Here is a 12,314-nt window from a genome sequence, read left to right as displayed (position 1 = left end):
CAGTGGGCATCTGAGAGCCAGACGGGCATGCTGCTTGGCTGCTACATTGGTATGCTAAGGAAGGTAGAGGCTCTGTCCTCAACTCTTAACACAGCTGCACAACAATGGGCAAAATTTGGCAGACGTTTAATATCTGCAGTGATGCAATGATGCAGTAGCAGTAACCTACACTGCCATGTGGGAGACCTGGCTTTAATTCCCACCTATGGATGACCATGCAGCGTCCCCAGTCTTAATTCCCAGCCTAGGCCCTGATCCTATAAAATATTTAATCCCAGGGATTTAGGCATATCCTTAAAGATAATTACCGTATGTGCTTAAGAGCTTTGCTGAACTGGGGCCAGTGTCTCCTGCTTGCAGTACTGTGAAGCAGTATATTCATAACCAGGGGTAGCGGGGCAGATATAGTATTAGCTTCATTTCTTTCATTTTCACTTTAAAAGAACTAAGTAGTAGTATTTCTTTCTACCACAATGGTTCCTCTGCCTGATCAAGGTGCAGGATAAAAGAGAATGTGGAGTTAGATGGGATTCTCACACAGCCCTTTTCAGGTAGAAAGTTGGTGTCCATGATACAGAACTTCCCGAGTAAGAAGTGTAAATGTGTGGAGGAACGTGGGCTCTTTAGGTCTTATGGCTGGGGTAAAGAGAACAGTAATATGTTGCTTAGGTTTGATAAGATCAGAAAAGTGCAATCAGGCATATCCTTGAACCCCCACAAAAATGAAATTAGGAAAGTCTGTTTGCTTAAATGATCTAAAAGACAATTACACAAAGCTTAGTAAGTCGCTTTGCATGAGCAATTCATGTAGAAACTCTTATTTGCATGAGTTTAGTATTTTTCCTATTATTTGAAAAGATTGCATGAGTCAGTAGTAAAAACACAATTTAAACAAGTGTATTCATGTAAGTGTTTTTACAATCTCAAAGCATATTATTTTTCAAAGGAATAGGATGTTATTTTAAATATTTAGAAATAACTGAAAGCATTTGATGTTTGATGGAGAAGGTCAATATATAAGTAGCACTTTAGCTATTTCATTTTATTCTTGCTTTCTACTTCATTGCTTTTTTACCTGGGCACAAGAAATGGAACAATGGAATATATCCATATAATTGTATTAAACATGATTGACCAGGGTTTTCTGGGCTGTTTTTCTTTTTTCCTTTGCAGATAAGATTGTTTGCCGGAAATGCAGTGAGAACTGTAAGACATGTACTGAATCCCAAAGTTGCACAGAATGCAGACATGGCCTAAGGTAAGGATATGATGGATTTCACTGCACACAATAGCCAAAGAGACTTCCTGAGTCTATGGACATACATCAAAGAGACTTACATAATATTACTATTTAACCTTGACGGGGCCTCCATTTATGTGTTCTATTGCTGTTTGTGCTGTAATTTAATACTTTCTTGTGCCATCATAAGCCATCTTGGCTAACAATGAATTTTAAAAAATGTTTAACTGCAGGCAAAATGAAAGTTGTAGCCATGTAAAAGCTATGTTCTTCACTTTTTTGACCTACAGTGTGGCAGTCAAGGATTATTTTAGAAGTGAAACTGATGAATTGTATTAATCCTTCTGATTCATTCCTGTGATAGTTAGAAACTATTTCCTTATCTTTATTGTGTCTCTTCATACATCCAATCATTCACTTATCTTAAGTACCTCAGGTTCAATTCCATTACGATATGGTGTGCCCATATATTAAACAGCAGTGGTTATTTTTTCTTGGTAGGGAGACTTAATCATTTCTGAAACTGATAGGTAAAGCAGCAGCAGCAGCACACATTTTTACTTCCATGTGAATTGAGTGGCCTTTTGATCCAAGCGGAGAGGGTCAAAAATCCCTATAGAGTTTGTAAGGGATTGTATGCTGGGTTTATGCCACAAAAAATTGAAGTCAAAATCTGTATCTGAGACTTGTTTAGAATAAGGATGATCCTTAATTGTTTTAGTATTGGACATGTACCTTGTGTCAAAATAGATTACAGTCTTTGAGTTCGTGCAAGCTGACCATTATAATTAGTTTCCTTGAATGTCTTTGCCCAATTTATTTTTCACATGGTAAAGCCACTTCTCACTCTCTTTGTACCCATGGTGCATTTAGATTTTTCAACCACCTGCATTGTACTGTCTTCAGTGATGCAGTTTATCACTCACTAAAAAATGACGCTCCTTAGAGAGGCGGCTTGATCTGAGGGAGGGAAGGCATCAGCTCAAGCCAAGGCCCCAGCACATTTAAACCCTCTGTAAAATGGGGGTGATATTTATTTCCCTCACCGGAGTGTTGTGACGCTATTGGTAAATTCATGGCTGTAGAGCATGTTGAGATCTTCTTATGGAAATGTATAGTATTATTAATTCATGTAACTACACCCTCTTATTCCAGGCCTGTAAACAGTTGTGGGTGGAAATGTGAAAATCTCGAGGACAATTTCAGGAAATTTTTCTAAGTTTTGCCTTTTATATTTTTGACTAATTTTAATAGCCACACTTATACCTCCTCAAGTTGGTCTGGTGCAAGTCTCTTTAAAATGATACAAACTGGTGAACTCAGGCACACATCACCTTAGCAAAGCAACAGTGTGGAGACTTTTCATAGCTATATCAGGTGGCCCGGTGGAAGAGCCAAGGTTACAGGTTTGTAGGAGAGAGTATCTAACAGGTTTCCTGGAGCATAAAAGGTAAGCTTATTGAACTCACAACACATACCCTGCCAGGAAATATGTACAGCAGCTTGTAGAATCATGGAAAAAAGGAGCCAAGTGGTCAAACTCAAAGAATGAAAGAGCCAAAAGAATGCCAGCCTCACTATAGCTTAGGCAATGTGACAGGAAAGACCGTCTCTTCAAAAGACCAAATAAAGCCCACTCTGAAATAAAGAAGGAAGAAATCTCAAGAGAAAATTTTTAAAGAGTACCTGGATTACAGTTGTCTATTGGTTCTGTGGATAGCCATTCCAAAGACTAAAATTCAAATTAAACATGGAACACAGGCTGCAAATTCTGGATTCAAATCAAGATTTCAGGCCCTCGCAAAGTTAATTTGGATCTAGGGTTTTTGTTCAGCTGATTATAGGTTTAATCCTGCAAGGAGCCAAATGCCTTTAAGTTCCCATTGATTTCAGTGGGCTCTCAAAGCTCTTAGCACTCAAGGTATTGATCCTTTTAATGGTAGGGAAGTTAAACTCAATAATTCCAACTACACTTTGAAATGAAGATTTCATTGATGTGAATGGAATGATGCAAAGTAGTGGTTTGCAAATACTATTTGATTGGAGACAGCTTTCTGCAAGCCTAGGGGCATGTCACACTGTCCAGCAGTTTGGACTAAGGAGGAGTGAATAGCAGTGCATACCATAGTACGAGGCTGTAATTCCCCTGTGTGGATGCAGCAGGCATGAACTGAAGGGTCCCAGTTCACATGCAAACTCAGGACCTTTACAAAGGGAAATCTTTGTGCTGCAGGAAGTGGCATTCTTCACACTGAGTTCGTATTTGTTAGTACTTTAACATGGCATTAGGGGACACCACTGGTCTTGATGTCTTTCAGGCAAAGTTTAAGTTCTTGGGAACAAATCGCTTTGCATGTTTTTAAGTGTAGTGGTACTGACCCCAGACCAAGTTCTATTTGGGTAATTACATTCTGCATACTTGAATTTTCTTTGCACTTTCCCTTAGATTTGACATTCTTCTTCACTTCCTGTCCTATAGTACTGTGTACTGTTTGCTACAAGTTGTGAAACTCCACCATAGATGTAGTTGCCTGTGTGAAATGATTGCTATATTTAAGTTTGTAAAGAACTTGCAGTGAAAGAAGCTGTATAATTGTACAGTAGAATACTATTATTTCAGTTGAACTTTTATTAACAGAATTTCAAAAGAGACCTACATTGCAGAATACTTTAGAGGTTTCTGAGTCTGATCATCATCCTCCCTCCTTACCTTGCTGTTAGCTGGTCAGTATTAAACAGTCTAATTTGTACTTTTGCACTAGTTTATATGGATCCAGATGTGCAGTCCGCTGTGAAGAAGGAAAATATCACAATGGCAGGGAATGTGAACCGTGTCATCGTTCCTGTGCAACATGTGCAGGTACCTCAGTGACATTTGACTTCACTTAATCATTTTGTCCTTTGGGCAATATTACATCATGTTTCCAAATACAGTATGATGATTGGCTTGTAAATGAAAAGTTAAGCCTTGGAGGTTCTTTAATAGATCTCTGAGTAAAGTAGGTTTCTTCCTGTTGACATAAAAATATAAACGTTCTAGCTGAAAAGTACACATATACTCACTAGCTATCTTTGCTTGTAATTCCTAGCTATAGAAATAATTTTTTTCTCAGAAAAATATATGTCAGGATTACTGCTATATTTATCTTTTGTTGCTAACTGATATAGTTTGCAGTACATGTAGGAAAAGGTGTAAAGCAACAAGAATATATATGTCCAATAACCTATGATGAGCAGATGTTTTGTTACAGTTAGAGCTGCTGTCTGTTATCCAGGCTATATTGAGAATGTGTCAATGTGTTACAGTGTATTTTCTCTTGGCTTTAAGGCTCAGGAGCAGATGCTTGCATAAACTGCACAGAAGGTTATTTTTTGGAGGATGGGAGATGTGTGCAGTCCTGTAGTGGTGGTTATTACCTTGATCACTCTCTTGAAAATGGATACAAAACCTGCAAAAGGTAAGATATAGTCTTCAAAGGCTACATTATGTTTTAGGGATTTTTTTATAGCAAGGGTCTAATATTTGATATCATGCATCTACTACTGTGTAAGTCAGATTAAATAATAGAATGTTACGACATTGTAGAACATATTACTGACTGTTGAGAATAAGAGAATACACAGTATGCTAAGCAAACTATGGGAAGAAAGCAAGAATTTTTAACATTATTATAATTTCCATATAACGGCTTTTAAATCGTTTTAAAACACACGTGTGTGTGCATTCTGCTTATTTAAATCAAGATTTTATTAATCAATTTTAAATTATGGGCATAAAAATATGGTAAAAAGGTAATGGATCTAGCAGAGGGGCTGTTCTTTTCCATTAAAAAAGCAATAGTAGCCATTTGCCAAGAGGTAAATTGCCGTTCATATGGACCATTCAGTTCCTTGGCTATACAAAACCAGCTACGGAGCAGAAATACTTGATGGACAAGGCTTGGTAACCTTTTGCTGAGTTTTATTTGACAGGGACAGAGTTTTTTGCAGATCTTTGTAAAGTACCATTCACGCCCTTCTGCAGCTCTTATTTTTTGACTTTGGACAAACTCTCTTTGACAGGTATAAGTATCACAGGGGTAGCCATGTTAGTCTGGATCTGTAAAAGCAGCAAAGAGTCCTGTGGCACCTTATAGACTAACAGATGTATTGGGAATCACCTTTTGTTACGGCTTTCCACAGAAAACGCATAATACTCCTTTAATCTTCTATGACACGCTTTACTTTTCGATGCTTGTCTCCCTGTATAGTTTTGTCCAGTCTATGGATGCCTAATTTCTTTTATAAATGTGACTGGTTACTTCTACCTGCTGTACTTAGTTTCAAAATTTCAGAATCAAGTAGTTATCATTAAATAAAAGAATATGAACGATCTCAGTGACGAGAACTTAACTGAGACGTGTGATGGAAATTCTTGTTGTTGCTTAGTGGCAATTGTGATAACTTCTGGCTTTTTGTTTTTTGTTTTGTTTTGTTTAAAGATGTGATGCCAGCTGCTTGGAATGCAGTGGTCAAGGAGACAAAAACTGTACATCTTGTCCAAATGGCTATATCTTAGATACCGGCGTCTGTGTAATTGGAACAGTCTGTAAGGATGGTAAGTATTATTATTTTTCTCAAAAATATTCCTTTTGTTGGCATCAAAGTTAACTTAATATTTCCACATTTTGTGTCGGCTTGGCTTCTTGAAGTATTTTGGATCTCCCAAATGATTTTTTGTTATATTTTCAGATTTATAAGTGGGGCAAATATATAATATGGATTATTTTTGTTTCATAGACACCGTTCTTTATCTGAGCTTTAGCCCATGACTTCCACCTCATTTTTTTTGTAATGGGCATTTCCGTAGAAAGATTTTTCATATGAATATCTTAACGCACTCTTAACTGAAAGATTCATCTGTGTCTGATTTGCCTTTCTAAACTGTAAAGATGTTGACAACTAATGTGATGTTAACTGTCAATAACCTTAATTGAATTATGTGAATGAATAGCAAGAGGAAAATAGAGACCATTTTGAAAATATTGTACCATCTTCATATGTTGGCATTCTCTAAGCTCTTTCTTGCATTTGATACAGCATTGCTCTTACTGCATATTATTGGCTTCATTACTATATTATTTAAAGCATCAAAGGGTGTGTACAGTTAAAGAGATAACAGGGTCCTTTTCCTGAAGGTGTTACTACCAAAGGTACGGGCCAATTCAACAAGTGAGATCATTTCAGAAAGGAAGCTTAGTGTTACACACAGTGGGACAAATATCTGGCAAAGCAAATATAGTAAGAACTAATAATCATTCTGGGGCCAATTTAGCTCCCATTTAAGTCAAATGAGCATTTTACCATTGATTCAATAGAAGCAGGATTGGGCCCATAGTGCTTCTTTGGACATTTATAGATCATGTTAGTCAGTTTACACTTTCAAGTCAGATAAAGCTAGTAGTAAAAGGAAAATTAAAGTCGTATACTCAGAGTATCCTCTTGCATATCAGCAATATGTTGCAATACCTGTTAGGCCTGGAACTCCTTCGGCTAAAATATGTCCTCATTTATACCTGTGCAACCTCAATGACTTCAATGAGTTTGCACAGATGGGCATAACTGAAGGCAGAATTTTGTTTCTTGTACTTTACATGGATTAAAAACAATGAGGAGTCCTTGTGGCACCTTCGAGACTAACAAATGTTTTGGGGCATAAGCTTTCATGGGCTATAACCCACTTCATCAGATGCAACTTCACTAGATGCAGCTGATGAAGTGGGTTATAGCCCATGACAGCTTATGCCCAAATACATTTGTTAGTCTCGAAGGTGCCACAAGGACTCCTCGTTGTTCTTCCAGATACAGACTAACACGGCTGCTACTCTGAAATCTGTTTACATGGATTGTTATTGATGTTGAGCTGAAAAAAAAAAAAGAGCTTAGGCAAAGTAAATTTGCATTAGAAATACTCTTCTGCGTGAACATGATTATACCAGCTTCTCACTTTCCATGGCTGTTACACACCATCCTTTTTGTGAAAAATATTATGTATACACCCACAAGTGCTTTCCTCTGCCCACTTGTACAAATTAGAGCAGCGTCTGTGGATACAAAATCAAAATGGTACAAGACCAACATGCACAGAAATCATCATTTCATGGGCATATGGCTCAATCCTGCCAGAAGCTGAGAAGTCCGAGGAAGTACTGAGCACCCTCCACTCCCATTGAGTCAGCAGGCATTGAGAAGGTGCTCATGCAAATGGTGTTATTTTTATTACAGTAGCCTGGGAGGACAAACAACAGAAGTAATCATGTTGCTTATAATTTCCAAAGAAGGAGGATCTTATATTACTGGCTGGGGATCAAGAAGCATTGGTTGCGTGTCAGACTTACAAAGTTTCAATTTCTGTTTGGAATGTTTTATTCTCTTTCTGTGATATGATTGTTATACCCTTTTGATTCATAATAACTCAGAAAAAATCCTTCACTGTATTTATCACTGTTTTCTAATTATTCTTTTTCTAATCTTTTTTTTTCCCCTTTCACAAATGGATACCAATCACTCCCTGTCGGACAACACAATATTTCTTCTTGAAAAAAAAAATGTTGTTGACTGAAATTCCTTTTGATGGACCAAATTTCCTACTTGCTACCTGCTCCTGAATGGTCTCTTCCATCAAATCTGCCTGTCTGACCAATTAAACCTTCCTCCGTTGTACACCATACTCTTCAAATCTTCAACTTGCCCCCTCCCTCTATCGCTGACCTCCGGAAGCAACGGAAGAATCTTGGGCCGAGGGAGGATTCTGTATGCTAGTGAAAAAGAACAATCTGTGTCAAAGGAAAGTACTTCAGCAACTTTGTTGCAGAACATGTACGCACAAAGGGTGAACTGGTACCTCCCAGAATCCTCTTGCTCCTGTAGACTTATAGATTAATCCATATTATTAAAAAAAAGAAAAAAAGAAAAAAAAAAAAGCAAGCCACCTCTTTCTCTCTCTCGCTCCTCTTTGTCAGGGGAGACGGTGAACTGTTTGTTGGAACTTTAATGGAAAAACTACAACAAGCCTACCTTTCATAACTGGGTGTTTAGAGCTAAGCATCCGGGATCACAGTCAGTTTTGTGTGACCAAAGCATTGATGCCAAAATTAACATTAAAGTAATTATTTGATTTCCTGTCAACCTTAGGATTATCCCTGTTTTTGATGGTCCTTTTTCTTCCTTTCCTTTTTTTTTTTTTTTTTTCCCCTGCTTGTTTCCCCTTCAAGGTGTTTAAAGAGTGTTTCAAGAATACGACACAAGTTTACATGGATTAAAACAAACAAAAACAAAAAAAAAATACTTGCATCAGTCTTTTTTTGTGCTTATATAGTAATAATCAGGGGGAACTTAAGAATACCAGTCCCTGCGGGAATTAGAAACATCTTTGTATGTGGGACTATGTTCTGCATCCTTTGTATCAGTATTAAAAATAAATTAAAAAGTGATCAATTCCACACATATTTCTTACTTTGTTTCCTACGCTGTGTGCTTGTTTTTGCATCACGCAGTATTTACATACATTTTGCTTCTCACCCTCCACCCCAGTTATATAGATCTGGTCATTAGACAGTTAGCTTGTTAACCGCTATTCTGGGATTTTAATTTCTTTCTTTAAATTGTCAAAGCTATTTGGAATAAAATGTAAGCGGTTCATAACACCTAAGTTTTGACAAGGGCATTCTTCCTATTGTGAACAAATTCCGAAAGGGCCTGGTCCTCTTATTTTTCATGAATGAAAGTATTTTGTAAACTCATGTCTGGAGCACACAGGTAACACTGAAGTAGTAGTTGTATAATCTTACCTTGTATTTTAGCAAACGGGGGGCCTGATCCTGCAAACATGTACTACTAGTCACAGTGCTAATACATAGATTTCAATGAGACTACATCCAGAAGTAAGTGTTTACAGGACTGGGCCCTACAACTGGAATCGATACATTGGGTCAAATTCAACCCTTGGAGTAACTACATTTAGATCAATAAATTTACATCGAGGAATGATGTCTATCCAGTTTGGATTTTGTGTAGTAATATTCCTCTTGTCAGTCTGGGCCTTAACCTGCTCTTAATCAACAATGGTATAAATTGGGAGTAACCCCAGTGAAGCCAGTTTAAGTGAGAGAAGAATAAGGCTCCCATGTTTCCTTTTCTAGTTACACGTCAGTCCCAGTCAACATATTTTTATACGTTCCTATTAGAATATTGCTTGACACCCATTAATTATGTAAAATGTAGTAAATTAAATTTCAAAGATATTGATTTGACTAAGGGCTTGTCTTCACTACAGAGCTAAATTGGCATAACGGCATCGATTTAGCAGGTCTAGTGAAGATGCTCAATCGATGGGAGATCGCTCTCCCATTGATTTCTGTACTCCACCTCAATGAGAGGCGGAAGCAATGTTGGCGGGAGAGCGTCTCCTGTCGACATAGAGAAGTGTGGACCCTGCGGTAAGTAGCTCTAAGCTACGTCGACTTGAGTTACACTACTAACATAACTCAAATTGCATAGCTTAGATTGACCGGCAGCGGTAGTGTAGACCTGGCCTAAAACAAGTCTTCCTTCTGTATAAAAAATAATCTGGGTGTGACGATCACTGACACACAAATGGAAAATGGAAAACATTTCTGTAAAAATATAAATGGTAGAAATAGAACTTCTAGACTTCCCTTTTTTCAATATGAAATCAGTCCCTGAATTTTACAAATGAAAGCACCAGTGCCAGTAGAAACAATATGTTCCTTTTCCCAGAGAACAGGTGAATTCTTACAGACATCCTGTTCTCAATGATAGTAAAAGAACTGTGACATTCCTTTGGTGCTCATTAAATTTTCTGCTTAACATTCAAAGTTATGACAACTTTATTTGTGCTAGTTTAACTACTAGTCTGTTACATCCTCATTACTCTAATAACATTATTAACTAGAACATAATGCTTTCAAAGTTTAAGTTAATATTATATATTATATATAAATATATATATATTCATAATTGAGATATAATTATGTAATGGATTGTAAAGAATTTGTTTGGATACTTACAAATGTCTCTAACACTATTATAGAGAAGAAATTAATATCTTTGTTTTCTTTTTAAAATACTGACACATTGTTAAATCCAAATTCATTTTTACTGAAAAATACTGTACATGTGTAAAATGTTCAGTTGTTATTTGTAAAATAGAGTAGTACTGTTGTAATTGATACTGGCCAAAATCAATGTTATTCCATATTTTATTTTTTCTATTAAATTAACCTAAGTTCCTGTTGCTTTGGTCTGGAAAAACATGTTGATAATTGATATGTAAAGTATCTCGCTTTAGGAGAAGAAGGTAATTGTTATGTTTGATATCACATATAAGTCATTGCGACAAAGTGGGGAGGTGTTTGTTTTTTGTTTTTAATGAACGTATTGATTTTTTGAAAAGCAGTGGTATTTATCATGGCAGAAACACCTAGTTTTGATGCAGGTTACTTTTTGTGCTGTAGAAACACAACTGAAGCTGAATCCTGATGCAGGATAGCTTCGACTTCTTCTAATCCATAACAGTAATTATCAGCCCAGTTTCTTTCATATTTAGGATTAAAACCCGGATCCATAACTCCCTAATAGCTGGGATGGTTAGGAATAGATTAGGGAGGTATTCACGTTTCCAGTTAGGCAGCCAGAAGTGTCCATTGTGCAATGGATTGCTGATTGCCATTATTTCCCAATGCACAGATGTCAGTACCACAGAAGCACTGTTTTAGGCCCTGTTCTTATACATGACTGTTCGCAGCCAGATTGCTGCACCCATGAAGAGCCTCACTGAAGTCAACAGGCCTCCACATGGGCGTAGCATTCCAACCATGCAGGTTTGGGGCCTTTATTTGTATTAACTGATATCTCTGGCTACCAGCTCAGCTGAGAGATGAAGAACTGAATGGGCTTGGAGGCTGAATTACCTTTCATCCATAGAGGTAGTGTCTTCAAATTAAGCGAGGGCAGTCTGAGGAAGCCTGCACTTCAGCTGCCCAATCAGAGTATGTTCTGTAGTGGTTTTCAATCCAGTACCTTTTGCTAGCTCTAAAATCACTTAAAAATAAAGGGCTAGATCATCGATCAGCATCCCTCCCACTCTCCCCACTGCTCCTGGGAGAGAATGAATTTCAGCCTGCTGCAGCATACATCCCCAACACGCTGGTATAATTACTCTATAAGCACATTGGGGAGACAGTCACAGGGACACCCACTGCCTGCCGTCTCCTGCTGCTTCCTGCCCACCTGTGCCAGGGTGGGACATAGTCACGCTGCACAGAAAGTGGCAAAATGGCACAAGGAAGAATGTGTGTGCAGTATGCCCCACCACTCCCTTGCATGAGCATGCAAGACAGGCCACAATCTGGCCCAAAGAAAATCAATTGATACATTAGTAGTTTGTTGCATAAAGTACTTCTGCACTCTGCTTCCATTTTCATCTTTCTATTGTTGATACTGTTGCTGGGCATTTCACCAATTTGGGTGTGTTGCATTCGCAACATATTGTCCTCTGTGGGGAGAGCTTGCAAAAAGTGATAGTATAGTCATTAATATTGGCCAAATAGCTTTTTCCAGAATGCGTATCTTTAAACACTAAGCTGTAGAGCCTCTCAGACAGGCAACTGCTGAACTGAGTCTTACTCCTGAATGCAATACTTTGTAGCATGAAGTTGGAGCATTAACCAGCCATCTTTCATTGATGTGTCTAGTAATGGAGTCCAGTGTTTTATAAGCATTGCTATTACAGAGCTTTAGAGGAGGCTGGCCAGCATTCTAGCCCAACCCTGGTCACATGATAATCCATATACATGTAGTCCCGTTGTAGCCAATGAGATTAATCATGAGCAAGTTCTTCAGAAATGGGCCTAAATTTGCCAACATGTATCTTCCTTTGCTATGTAATTTTTTTCTCATTACACGATCAATCCTCCTTCAGTTTCATTTGGGAGGAGTTGCTCTTCAATATTTGAGCTCCAGTACTAATAATGAATATATGATAGATACACACAAAACACTTCATTGAAGTTCA

The 12,314-nt window shown here is 37.7% G+C and overlaps 1 protein-coding gene across 2 annotated transcripts in view; it reads left to right on the top strand.

The window, feature by feature from the left end:
* The window catches only part of PCSK5 (proprotein convertase subtilisin/kexin type 5), a 295,959-nt gene that overhangs the window by 218,038 nt on the left and 65,607 nt on the right, over nucleotides 1–12,314 (top strand). Inside the window, exons 17-21 of one of the 2 annotated variants that reach the window (XM_054032646.1) lie at nucleotides 1,174–1,258; nucleotides 4,003–4,100; nucleotides 4,569–4,698; nucleotides 5,722–5,837; nucleotides 8,000–10,611. In XM_054032646.1, the coding sequence (XP_053888621.1) occupies nucleotides 1,174–1,258; nucleotides 4,003–4,100; nucleotides 4,569–4,698; nucleotides 5,722–5,837; nucleotides 8,000–8,115 (545 nt within the window). In that variant the 3' untranslated portion in view covers nucleotides 8,116–10,611. Of the gene's footprint in view, nucleotides 1–1,173; nucleotides 1,259–4,002; nucleotides 4,101–4,568; nucleotides 4,699–5,721; nucleotides 5,838–7,999; nucleotides 10,612–12,314 lie in introns of those variants that run through there. The other variant, XM_054032645.1, reaches the window with a different exon arrangement.

Source organism: Malaclemys terrapin, chromosome 6 (assembly GCF_027887155.1).
Source record: "Malaclemys terrapin pileata isolate rMalTer1 chromosome 6, rMalTer1.hap1, whole genome shotgun sequence".
NCBI lineage: Eukaryota > Metazoa > Chordata > Testudines > Emydidae > Malaclemys > Malaclemys terrapin.
The sequence above is the reverse complement of the archived record's forward strand: the minus strand, read 5'-3'. Positions and strand labels throughout refer to the sequence as shown.